The 12330-nt window shown below is 57.1% G+C and overlaps 4 protein-coding genes across 4 annotated transcripts; 3 read left to right on the top strand and 1 right to left on the bottom strand.

The window, feature by feature from the left end:
* Positions 1-111: 111 nt before the first annotated feature.
* Positions 112-1139, top strand: CDEST_07858 (Putative superoxide dismutase, copper/zinc binding domain-containing protein; the record flags this gene model as incomplete). The annotated part of the gene is made up of 4 exons (XM_062924017.1): positions 112-124; positions 545-724; positions 810-1058; positions 1117-1139. The coding sequence occupies 4 exons, from the start codon at positions 112-114 to the stop codon at positions 1137-1139; spliced, it is 465 nt and encodes a 154-aa protein (XP_062780068.1).
* A 693-nt stretch (positions 1140-1832) lies between these two features.
* Positions 1833-5171, top strand: CDEST_07857 (Putative Tudor domain, staphylococcal nuclease (SNase-like), SNase-like, superfamily). The gene is made up of 2 exons (XM_062924016.1): positions 1833-1988; positions 2332-5171. The coding sequence occupies exon 2, from the start codon at positions 2375-2377 to the stop codon at positions 5036-5038; it is 2664 nt and encodes an 887-aa protein (XP_062780067.1). The 5' UTR covers positions 1833-1988; positions 2332-2374; the 3' UTR covers positions 5039-5171.
* Positions 5172-7503: 2332 nt separating this feature from the next.
* Positions 7504-9607, top strand: CDEST_07856 (Putative transaldolase/Fructose-6-phosphate aldolase, aldolase-type TIM barrel). The gene is made up of 4 exons (XM_062924015.1): positions 7504-7762; positions 7950-8233; positions 8288-8671; positions 8735-9607. Exons 1-4 carry the CDS (start codon positions 7693-7695, stop codon positions 8969-8971), a joined length of 975 nt encoding a protein of 324 aa, XP_062780066.1. The 5' UTR covers positions 7504-7692; the 3' UTR covers positions 8972-9607.
* Position 9608: 1 nt separating this feature from the next.
* CDEST_07855 (Putative calcineurin-like phosphoesterase domain, ApaH type, metallo-dependent phosphatase) lies at positions 9609-12038 on the bottom strand. The gene has a single exon (XM_062924014.1). The coding sequence runs from the start codon at positions 11092-11094 to the stop codon at positions 9628-9630; it is 1467 nt and encodes a 488-aa protein (XP_062780065.1). The 5' UTR covers positions 11095-12038; the 3' UTR covers positions 9609-9627.
* Between the last annotated feature and the right edge of the window lie 292 nt (positions 12039-12330).

Below are 12330 nucleotides of genomic sequence, written 5' to 3'. Positions count from 1 at the left end.
TGCACCTTGAACCTTCGCCGTTCTTCTCTCCCCAACAATTGTCGATTGAACATCAACTTCGCGCTCCAACAAACCAAACCAACCCAAAAACAAAGCAAAAAATCATTCAAAATGGTCAAGGCTGGTAAGTAAGACTCCTTTATATACTTGGATCCCAGCTCCGTCGCCCCTAGTGCAGAGCCGCAGCGCTGGGGATGGAGGGGTGACGCAGTCCAACCATCCAATTTGCGCTGGATTGAGCGGGTTTTTATTCGAGGCGGGAGAGAGAAAACACCCTGATGGCTCTGTGACGTGCCCACGGCTAGGGACAGCCTCCCGCTGGCCAATCTTCAAGCTCGGTCGACTCCATTCTCCATGTTCCTTACGTCGCTGCCCTCGATCCGTTTGGCTCAGCTCCAGATGGTTCCCGTCGTTCCCGTCGTTACCGTCGTGGGGAAACCGGGGGAAGATGTTCTGCCGTTCGATGAGGGGGGACGGGGCTTGGAGGATGAAAGGGACTTGGCGAGGAACGAAGTAGTAAACAGTTACTAACTCTGTGTGCCAGTCGCTGTCGTCCGTGGTGACTCTAAGGTCACCGGCTCCGTCGTCTTCGAGCAGGAGTCCGAGTCCGCTCCCACCAAGATCACCTGGGACATCACTGGTAACGACGCCAACGCAAAGCGTGGCATGCACATCCACACTTTTGGTGACAACACCAACGGCTGCACCTCTGCCGGCCCTCACTGTGAGTTCTCCCCTAGAGACCTTTCCAAGCCCTGTCGCGGAGCAAGAGAGTAGAGAGCAGCTTTGCTGACCAAGGCTCGCTGCAGTCAACCCCCACAACAAGGGCCACGGCGCTCCCGAGGACGAGGACCGCCACGTTGGTGACCTCGGCAACATCGAGACCGATGCCCAGGGCAACTCCAAGGGCACCGTCACCGACAAGCACGTCAAGCTGATCGGCCCCGAGAGCGTCATCGGCCGCACCGTCGTCGTCCACGGCGGCACCGATGACCTCGGCAAGGGCCAGAACGAGGAGTCCAAGAAGACCGGCAACGCCGGTCCCCGCCCCGCCTGCGGTGAGTACCCAAGCTTTGCGATACCCAAAAAGGCAAGAATGCTAACGTGTAATTGCAGGTGTCATTGGTATCTCCAACTAAGTTTTGGATATCCGACTTCGCTGTTCCCTGAGGCTGTGTTGTCGAGTTGGACATTCCGGGAGCTGTCACGACGAGGCAATTGCACCGCATCGTTGTCTGAGGACCTGACAGCAAACTCGGTCTAAATACCCGTCCCAGGTTCAGCATAACGAATAAAAAAAAACCCGTAATTCCTCCTATGAATTCTGTGATACCAAGTCTTTTGTCTTCTGAGCGATGGTCGCTGGCGATGGTGGTGGGGGCATAATCCTTGCACTGTGAGGGGTAGGAGATGACGTGAACACCACCTCAGTTGGCATCAACAGAGCAATTGCTTGCTAGCAATTCCCAGCTAGAGATGATGCTTTCATGCTGTTTTATGTACAACTGGGGAGCGGTTGAGCCAGGTACAACCCAAACGGTCGAGTTGAAATTCTGCGCGCCGAAGAAACAGTGAGCTGGTCTATCGATATCCATCCATTGAACATTGCCTCGGCCGTCATAACACATTGTTGTCCTCCAAGTGTCCTGTAGCAACCAAGTCCAAAGGTGCAACGCCTTACATAAGGTAGCTGCAACCCCGCTCTCGCTTACCCGCCCGCCGCCTGCGACTGGCCAGCGGCGAGCTGCTACCCCTGTCTGCAGCCTCCGTGTGGTCCCTGAACCTCCTTTCCCCACACTTGCTCGCTCGAGAACGGGCGAAATTGAGGCAAGCTGTCAAAAAGGGCGGTACGGTACGAGTGTCGAACGTTCGTCGTACAATCGCCCTTCTTGCTATTACTCCTTCCTCCTAACTCTCCTTTCCCACCCGAATCTTATCACCACATTCTCCCTCTCCCACTCTCCCACACACCTCTCCCCCATCGTATTGTAAGTCACTTGTTTGCTTTGATTACAGTTGCTGTCAAGGGGTCGATCGGCTTTCTATCTACATGCCCCATGTGCTAGCTGATGCTACCTGCGGCTTGGGGAAGCTGCACCTATTCATGCTGCTTGCAGACAAGCTCATCGAAGCATAATGCCTTTGTCTTTGCTGCTGTATGGACAAAACGGGCCAGTCTTTACTCAACAGCTAGATGTAGTGTTCCAAGTTGCAATCGTTTGGGTATATTTGCTTCTCCAAGCGTTTGGAGGCTCTTACTGCAGACTAGACACCTGTCACCCAACGGTCACTACAAAAAACTTGACGTGGACACCGCGCTAATTAATACAGTTTACCTTATACCAGACACCCAGTCGCTCATTGATCCTCCATCATGTCGAAGCCCTTCTTCGCCAAGGTCAAGAGCGTGCTGAGCGGCGACACCCTCATCTTGACCGCTCCCAACAACCCGAAAGCCGAAAAGACCTTCTCCCTCGCATACGTTGGCGCCCCCCGGCTGAACAAGGAGGGTGACGAGCCCTTTGCTTTCCAGTCGAGAGAATATCTCAGAGAACTCGTTGTTGGCAAACAGATTCAATGCACAGTAGCTTACACCGTACCTTCCGGCCGTGAGTTCGGCACTGCTCTGCTCTCCAAGGACGGCCCCTCCCTACCCGACGAAGCTGTCAAGGCCGGATGGCTCAAGGTCAGGGAAGATGCCGGCCGAAAGGAGGACGACGAGACCATTCTGCAGCGTCTTGACAACCTGCGCAACTTGGAGACCGAGGCCAAGAACGCCGGCAAGGGTCTGTGGTCCGACAAGGGCGGCCACATTGAGGTCCAGAATGACCTCGGCGGCCCCCAGTTCATGAACGAGTGGAAGGGCAAGACCGTGGATGGAATTGTCGAGCGGGTCCTCAGTGGCGATCGCCTGCTCGTGCGACTTCTGCTTTCGGACAAGAAGCACGTGCAGGTCATGACGCTTCTTGCCGGAATTCGTACCCCGACCACCGAGCGAACGATACAGTCCACCGGTCAGACCCAGCCTGCTGAAGAGTTCGGAAACGAGGCTAAGTCATTCGTCGAGGAGAGGCTGTTGCAGCGCCGCATAAAGGTCGACATCGTTGGCGCCAGCGCTCAGGGGCAGCTGGTCGCGGCCATCATCCACCCCAATGGCAACAAGAACATCGCCGAGTTCCTCCTGTCCGAGGGTCTGGCGAGATGCAACGACTTCCACTCCACCATGCTCGGCGAGAAGATGGCCAGCCTTCGTGCTGCTGAGAAGACGGCCCAGGGCAAGAAGCTGCGCCTGCACCAGCACCATGTTGCCAAGGCCGATGCCTCGGCTTCCGACATGGTTGTTGCCAAGGTCATTGGCGCGGACACCATTATTGTCCGCAACAAGGCCGGCACCAACGAGAAGAGAATCAACTTCAGCAGTGTCCGTGGTCCCCGCACCAACGAGCCTTCCGAAGCCCCTTACAAGGACGAGGCGAAGGAGTTCCTGCGTAAGAAGATCATTGGAAAACACGTCCGCATCAGCATCGACGGCTCCAAGCCCGCTGCCGACAATTTTGAAGCTCGTGAGGTCGCCACGGTGACTGAGAAGGGCAAGAACATTGGTCTGCTTCTGGTCGAGGAAGGCTACGCTTCCGTGATTCGTCACCGCAAGGACGACACTGATCGCTCGCCCAACTACGATGAGCTGCTCGCTGCCCAGGAGAAGGCCAAGGAGGATAAGAAGGGTATCTGGTCTGGCAAGGCGCCCAAGATCAAGCAGTTCGTCGACGTTTCCGAGTCTCAACAAAAGGCCAAGATCCAGCTTGGCACCCTGTCAAGACAGAAGAAGGTGCCCGCTGTTGTCGACTTTGTTAAGTCTGGATCGCGTTTCACGCTTCTGATTCCTCGCGAGGGCGTCAAGCTCACCCTGGTTTTGGGCGGTATTCGCGCTCCTCGTGCCCCGGGTCCCCGCGGCGAGAAGGGTGAGGAGTTTGGCCAGGAGGCCATCGATCTCGCCAACCGTCGCTGCAACCAACGCGATGTCGAGGTTGATATTTACGACATTGACAAGGTTGGTGGGTTCATCGGTGACTTGTACATCAACCGTGAGAACTTCGCCAAGCTGCTTGTCGAGGAGGGTCTTGCCTCGGTCCATGCATACTCAGCCGAGAAGTCCGGCAACGCTACTGAGCTGTTTGCCGCCGAGAGGCAGGCCAAGGAGGGCCGCAAGGGTCTGTGGCACAGCTGGGACCCGTCACAAGAGGAGGACGATGAGTCTGCGCCCGTTGAGACTGCGACCAACGACACACCAGAGGCTTACGAGAACAAGCCCAAGGACTACCGGGACGTCGTCATTACCAACATTGATGGCAACGGCAAGATCAAGATCCAGGAAATCGGCAAGGGCACTGCTGCGTTGACAACGCTCATGAACGATTTTAAGAAGTTCCACCTGGACTCAAAGAACAGCAAGCCTGTTGGTGACGCGCCCAAGGCCGGTGACTACGTCGCCGCGCAATTCTCGGCCGACGGGCAGTGGTACAGAGGTCGCATCCGCTCCAACGACCGCGCGGCCAAGGTGGCCGAGGTCGTCTACATCGACTACGGCAACTCGGAGAAGCAGCCCTGGTCCAAGCTGAGGCCCCTGGACCAGCCTCAGTTCACGACACAGAAGCTGAAGGCGCAGGCCATCGATGCCTCGTTGTCGTTCCTGCAGCTGCCTACGGCGCCGGAATACTTCTCGGAGTCGATCGGCTTCATCGCCGAGCTTACGGAGGGCAAGGAGCTGGTGGCCAGCTTCGACCACGTCGATAACAAGGAGGGTGTCAGTTACATTACGCTGTTCGACTACAACGCGAGCGACAAGAAGCCGGGCCCGAACGACTCGATCAACAAAGAGATTGTTGCCAATGGCCAGGCCATGGTTCCTAAGAAGCTCAAGGCCTGGGAACGCAGCAGCCAGCACGCTGCTTACCTGAAGCACCTGAAGGAGGTCGAGGCCAAGGCCAAGGAGGAGAGACTTGGCATGTGGGAGTACGGCGATATCACCGAGGACTAAGAGGGGCAAGGAAAGGAGCGTGAGTGAAGAAGGGGAAATGTCTTTTGAAGGCGGATCAGGAAAAGTCACTACATAATTCACAGTAGCCTTGCATGAATTGATAGGCACCACGAGGCCTCTGCCATTTTTAATTGTTGTCACAGGCGCAGTCACAATTGCGTTCAATGAAAATGAGTGTATAGCGGGTTTCCTCGGAGGTGTCGCTGCGAGATGGATTTCCGACGGGGACGAGAGCTGTGAGGTTCCCGATTGGCCGTCGGGGGTTTACGTAATGGAGGGGGGACCTGATATCTTGGGTGAGTAGGAAAAAATGAGATGGTCGGTCAGTCGGTTTAATGTGTCCCAAGTCGCGAAAAAGAGAAGGCAAAAGGACGCGGACAATGGCGGAAGGGATGTGGTATCGTGTCTCCGGAACCCGGAAGCGCTGGGGTTGGTGCCGGCTCTGGCGAGGGAAAGAAGCGATGGCGTGGGAAGTGATGGAAGGTCAGAGAAGCAAGAGAAAATAACCGGGGGAGAGACCGGAGTTTCCTTATTCGAGCGGGGTGTAGGTATAGGTGTAGGTCGAATCTGCGACTTCGGGGGTCGCGACTTGGCGAATTTGGGCCAGAAGGGTTGCGAAAGCTCGCCGGGCATTGGCGCGGAACGGCGGGGATTTTTTTCCTCACGATAACGGGCTTGCTCCCCTTTTATCTCATTCGCAGAGGCATGAGAAGTCTCGCCCAATGGTGGCTGTAAGGTCGCATGACAACCGAGGGGTGATTGAAGCGGCGGGCGGAACGGACGGATAAATGCCAGGGAGAGAATGAGTAAGAGAAAGAGAGAGGTTTTCGAGCCAATGACGAGCGACGGCGAGCACGTGGTAAAGGACGAGAAGCACGATGGATGATGTCTTTCTCCTTGGGCTTATTGGGGGCAATGGGGGGGATGAGCTGAGTCACGGATTCTGCAATGCTACATTCTCGTCTTAGTCGATTCTGGATGACTGAGCATTCAAGAAGTTTGTGAACAAGCTGGAGGTGTGAGACTAATCGGGCGGCATGGCCTCGTCTCGAGAAGGGTCGTCTCGAGGAGGGTAGTGACGAGTAGAGTGATTTGGACCGAAAAACATGGCTCATATTTCCGAGCTGCGAAGCGTTACGGACGACACACCAAATACACTACAGAGTACAGCACCGTTGTGCGTGCCCGGGACGGACGGTCGGGCGGACGGACGGGTACCTACGGCGATGGTGACGGCGTCGTCGGCGACGGCAATGAGCTGGGAGTGACTAAGCATGACCGTGTCGACATTGCCTATCGCCGAAGCCGCAAGGGGGACAGAGATCGATGCTGCTTGAGTCGGGCCTTTCTCAACTCACGGGCCAGCGATATTTCTCGCTTCTATTACGCTTCGAGGCTCGAGCCGCATTTGCCTTGGTTATTCTCTTTTTTTTTTTGTCTTACCCCGTCATCCGAGCGATTCAAGCGATTTCGAGAATCCAAGCAAAAATCAAACCGCGATTCGCGACGGTCCCAGGGGCTCCGTTCTGTTGTTCCTTTTTTATGGGGGTGTTACGTCGATGTTGGCCCGTGAGCAGCCTCGCAGGCGGCAGAAGGGCACCCGCAACAGAGCGATTTTTCAGGGGGCGTTGAGGGAGGGATGGAAACCCAGCCTTGGGACCGAGACAGGGTCTTGCGACACACGGGCGGATCTCTGGATCAAACTTCTTGGGACCAAGTATTGCAACAATACCGTGCTTGTCAGCGACATTTTTCTCTCTCTATGTTGCCCTCCTTTCTCAAACAGGCTACCATCAGCAAGGCGGTAGGTCGGCGTGTCCCACGGGTGTCCACGGAATACTGGGGGTATGACGCTGATTCTGGGTCGTTGGAGGGGCGAGAAGTTGACGGTGGGGAGGGGAGTCCTTACCTCGCTCCCATTACGGATCCCCGCCTTAGGTACAACCTACAGTACCCAAGTTTGTTACCTATGTAGGTTACTCACGGTACTCGCGACCGTCGACGTAATAATACCCCGCCAAACGGTGGGCAACGGCGTGACGGTGGATGTCGTCAGGTCTCGTTGCTGCTGCTGCTGCTGCTGAACGCTGAATACACTGGAAGGCTGGATGGATGATCTGACATTCACATGAATGCAAAGAGCAGCATCACAAGATGAACCAACAACCTGCCAAAACAAGGAGGCTCTTCAGGAAGACAATAGGTGATCAGCGCTCTAGGGGGAAATTGTTAAATCTGGCAAGTCGAATGGGAAACGGCCATGGCCCTTGAGGGCAGGCTTCGACCGTGGCCCCGGAATCCTGGACGGCTATTTCGCAAGTAACCATCACAACCTTGTAGATACCGTCGTTATTTCTCCTATGGCGGCGGCTCCTTATTTTACTCATGTACTACCTACTCGTACACGGGCAGCAGCAACCGCCCCCCAGTGTGGGTCTAAAAAGTGTCAGTGAGGTGAGGGACAAATGTTACCCCTCGTCCCAGGCCGGGTGCAGCCAGCGCGCGCTTCTTCCTCAACAAAGATCCAAACTACTTCTACAACCTCACGTCCTCTTTTTTCTTCTTCCCATCTTCCACATCTTCCATCTCTCTCTCCTTCAAGCTCTTCTTGATACCACACAACAACCGCCACAATTCATCCATCATCATCCACAATGTCTACCTCCCTCGACCAGCTCAAGGCCACCGGCACCGTCGTTGTCAGCGACTCCGGTGACTTCGCCTGTTAGTCCATCCCGCCTCTCTTATCCTTCCCAAAATCTCTCACCCCATTGCTGTCTGTCGTCACTTGATGGAGTTGTTTCGCCATCACCACCACAAGTCAATCCATCACTGGCAGTCAACAATGGAATCAATCACATTGTGTTGCAACAGAACATCGGGGAGAAAAGCTAACATTGCAACCTTGCAGCCATCGCCAAGTACAAGCCCCAGGATGCCACCACCAACCCCTCCCTCATCCTCGCCGCCTCCAAGAAGCCCGAGTACGCCAAGCTGATTGACGAGGCCGTTGCCTACGCCAAGAAGAAGGGCGGTTCCGTCGACGACCAGGTCGACGCTGCCCTCGACTCTCTCCTCGTCGAGTTCGGCAAGGAGATTCTCAAGGTCGTCCCCGGCAAGGTTTCCACCGAGGTTGACGCCCGCTTCTCCTTCGACACCAAGGCCTCCGTCGACAAGGCTCTGCACATCATTGAGGTACGTCCGTCCCAGCTCTTTACTTCCTCGCTGAGATACTGACAAACCCTCCAGCTTTACAAGGAGCAGGGCATCTCCAAGGACCGTGTCCTGATTAAGATCGCCTCCACCTGGGAGGGTATCAAGGCCGCTGAGATCCTCCAGCGCGACCACGGCATCAACACCAACCTGACCCTCATGTTCTCCATCACCCAGGCCATCGCCGCCGCCGAGGCCGGTGCCTACCTTATCTCCCCCTTCGTCGGCCGCATCCTCGACTGGTACAAGGCCGCCCACAAGAAGGAGTACACCAAGGAGGAGGACCCCGGTGTCAAGTCCGTCGGTACCATCTTCAACTACTACAAGAAGTTCGGCTACAACACCATCGTCATGGGTGCCTCTTTCCGCAACATTGGCGAGATCACTGAGCTTGCTGGCTGCGACTACCTCACCATCTCCGTATGTTTCCCCCATTTTGCACGTTCGCCTCTATTCAGCAGCAAGACACTAACATTTTCTCAGCCCAACCTGCTTGAGGAGCTCCTCAACTCCGACGCTCCCGTCCCCAAGAAGCTGGACGCTGCCGCCGCCGCCAGCCTCAACCTCGAGAAGAAGTCGTACATCAACGACGAGCCCCTCTTCCGCTTCGACTTCAACGAGGAGCAGATGGCCGTCGAGAAGCTTCGCGAGGGTATCTCCAAGTTCGCCGCCGATGCTGTCACCCTCAAGGACATCATCAAGGCCAAGGTCCAGGCATAAATCGCTGCTCGCAATGGGAATAGGGAATAAGTGCCTGATGCGCTTGTGTGGAGGATATATCATGATGTGAGAATGACTTAATGAGACGGAACAAAAAAACTTTAACAGCCATTATATACATACAGCACTTTCAAAAGTGAAACGTGGCGCCGTGTGATGAGAACTCCTTTTTTTTTTTGGAGGGAGGCAAAAAAGTACAAAAGATAGACTACTTTGGTAGCAACAATCCATGCAACTAGTCTCCCAAAATCATTGACAACTTTCTAACTATACGTATTTAATTGATAAACGCTGAGGACATTATTGTACTTTACTGTGGTGATAGGTACAGGTTCTCTCCGTCCGGTTCGTGTTGACTGGGGTGTGTTGGTACAATGATGTGTCCAAATCGTCGCACGACTGTTGGCGGGAGGTAGAGGTATGTGCGTATGTGTGTGTGTGTGTGTGTGTGTGTGTGTCCGTATCACAGAGACGATGGTCACTTCGTCGGCCCATCCTGTTATCTTTGCCGGCTTCCGCTCGCCATGTTTTGGTTCTCCCGAAAAGCCGAACACGAGTAGCTGTTTCTCCATGTTACCCTTGGACTTGTTCAACATTCTCTTCTTTCTTTTCGCTTCAGGTGCTTCTACGATTTTAAAAAGGCGGCAGCGTGCTCGCTATGACCGAGCCTTCTCGTCCGCCGTCGTCTCCTTCTTCTCGCTCTTCTTGTGCTTCTTCCTCCCCTTGCCCCCGTCCTTGTCGCACTTGACGCTCTTGACGGCGTGCGTGACGCCCTCGGCCGTGGCCTCGATGACGAGCGCGCTGAGCTCGCCGCCGTTGACGCAGCCCGAGTCGAGGCCGAAGGTGTACTTGTCGATGCTGAGACCCCTCTTGGAGTCGTGGCCGTAGGCGACGGCGGTGCGGGGCTCGGACTCGGGCAGGCCCCGCTGGAGGGCGTTCCAGGCGCGGGGCCAGGAGCTCGCGCCGTCGTGGCGGTCGGTGGGGATGGCGAGGCCGCGGTCGCCGGGCTTGCGGCGGCGCTCGTGCTCGCGCTCCACCATGGTCTCGGTGACGTCGGGGGCGGCGGTGTGGATCTTGCGGTAGTCCTCGAGGACGCGGCGGGCCTCCTGGCGGCGGAGCTCCTCGCGCGGGTAGACGAGGCCGCGCATGTTCATGACGGCCCACGGGTCCTGCTGGCGCAGGGGGAGGCCGGGGACGAGGCCGGCGTGGACGACGACGAGGTTGCCGAGGCCCTCGACGGAGCCGACGTCCAGGATCACGGGTAGGGTGGAGAGCCAGTCGCGGTGCTTGCGCGAGAGGGCGCGGGCGGTGGCGCGCTCGCGGGAGTCGCCGTGGGGGAAGATGGTGGGCTCGAGGTCGTCCTGCTCGGGCTCCTCGGGCTCCTCGGGGGTCTCTGAGGCCTCGGGGGCGGCAGCGGCGGCTTTGTCGTCGGCAGACTCGGGTTCGGGCGTCGGGTTTTCTTTCTTGGGGTTTTCCTTCTCAGGATCCTCTGCCTTGTGATCTTCTGGCTTTGGCTCTTCCGTCTTGGGCTCTTCCGTCTTATGCTCTTCTGCCTCGGCTCCCTCCTCCCTCTTGGTGACGGGATTCCCGTGGGCGTCCTCATCGGCGACGTGCGTCGTCTGCATGCTGCGGTGGGCCAGCAACACGCGGTCCTCGTGGTTGCCTCGGACGGCGGAGGCGCCGAGGCTCATGGCGAGGTCGATGACGGCCCTCGAGTCGGGCCCCTTGTTGATCATGTCGCCGGCGAGCACGAGGTGGTCGCCGCGCGAGGTGTCGAAGCGCAGCTCCTCGAGCAGCTTGTCGAGCGAGGCGCGCATGCCGTGGACGTCGCCGACGATGACGAGGCGGTGGCCCGGGTTCGCGCGCGAGGGCAGGTGTTGCTCGGGCAGGGTGGCGATCTGGACCGAGAGGTCGGTGAAGGCCGGCCTGGCGGCGGAGCCGTAGGACATGGGTGCGTCGGCAGCGGAGCGCTTCGGGGCCTCACGGGTCGTGGGACGGCGGCGAAGGGCGAACTCGAGGGAGGAGGCCATGCGGGTGGCGGCGAGGAAGATCGTGGTAAGGATGAAGAGAGAGGCGAAGCAGACGACGGCGCGGCGCGGGCGGGCCGGCGCTGGGAATGCCATTGTGACGGCTAGTTCGGGGGTGTGTATGTGTGGGTGTAGGTGTTGTGTGTGCGTAGTTGGCGTGGGGTTGTCCCTCGAGGGCGCCAGCTTGCGTGTTCGTATTCCTCCCCTCGGTGTAATGGCCAGGGAGGATCGTTCGAGTGGATGGTCGTCGACTCGAGAGCGAAGCTTCGTTGCTAATGCAGCTACCGAGTCGGCTGTCGAAGGCTTGGAGATGGGACTCTCCGGGCCACTTTCGTGACCGAGGTTCGTCAGAGATGAGAGACGTCCCGATAGCAGTGAGCTCAAGATTGATGGGTAACCTTTCGTTTCGGAGATGGGGAGGGTTTCGCGCGGGTATCTTCCGGTTGTCTAGCTCGAAAGTTAAGGCGGGACGGGACGGGACGGGGCGAGACGGAGGCGTCGGTTGGCGTGTGGTCTGGTCGGCAACTTTGAGAGGGAAAAGAGGTTTCCCTGGGTTGCGAAAAGCGTATATGGGCCGATTGTATGAGAAGGGGGGGGGACTCTCTTTTTTCCCTTATCGCAATCTGTTAAAGGGGGTGGATGTCGTGAAGGGATGGGTCCGAGGCCATTGGAGGATTGCAGGGGGTACGAACACCTTTTGTCTATCTCCAAAGTTGGGACGTACGTTCGTGTTCACAGAAGGAAGAGACAGAAAGGGGAAGAGGGGGAAGGAAGACACAAGAACGACAGGCCTCAACGGAAAGAGATAAAGACAGGCTGACGAGGTAGATGGAAAGCAGAACGAAAATACCAAGACCTCCCGGGGGCGGCGGGGAGGACGGATCGGGTTGGGGACGGATTCGGTGAGACTGGACTGAGAGGATGCTGTGCTCACTCTTTCTTGCCAAGAAACGGAATCCAACCCACCCGCAATAACACCCCCAGAGGACAGTGAGAAAAGAGGCTGGCTCCAGAAGTGATTCGGAGTTAGGAGGAAAAACAGGACCCGAAGGCACACAAGGAAGGGAGGGAAAAGTCCAAAAGAGGGGCGCTGTTTGCCCGCCAAGTCGAGTATTCCGGTGCAATTTGGTGGTGGACTGGGAAAGTCGGCACGCGACGTGGCACGCGACCCCTGCAACATCCCGCTGGGCGGCTTTCGCATGCAAAACCTCAATCACGGAGCACTGTCCCCTCGCCCTGTCAGCGGCGTCCGCGCGGGAGGCTTCCTCGCTAGGATGCTGCCGCCTGCAGCGCCATGAGAGGAAGGATTCACTGGACGGCCGATACGTACCT

Source organism: Colletotrichum destructivum, chromosome 5 (genome assembly GCF_034447905.1).
Source record: "Colletotrichum destructivum chromosome 5, complete sequence".
NCBI lineage: Eukaryota > Fungi > Ascomycota > Sordariomycetes > Glomerellales > Glomerellaceae > Colletotrichum > Colletotrichum destructivum.
The sequence above is the reverse complement of the archived record's forward strand: the minus strand, read 5'-3'. Positions and strand labels throughout refer to the sequence as shown.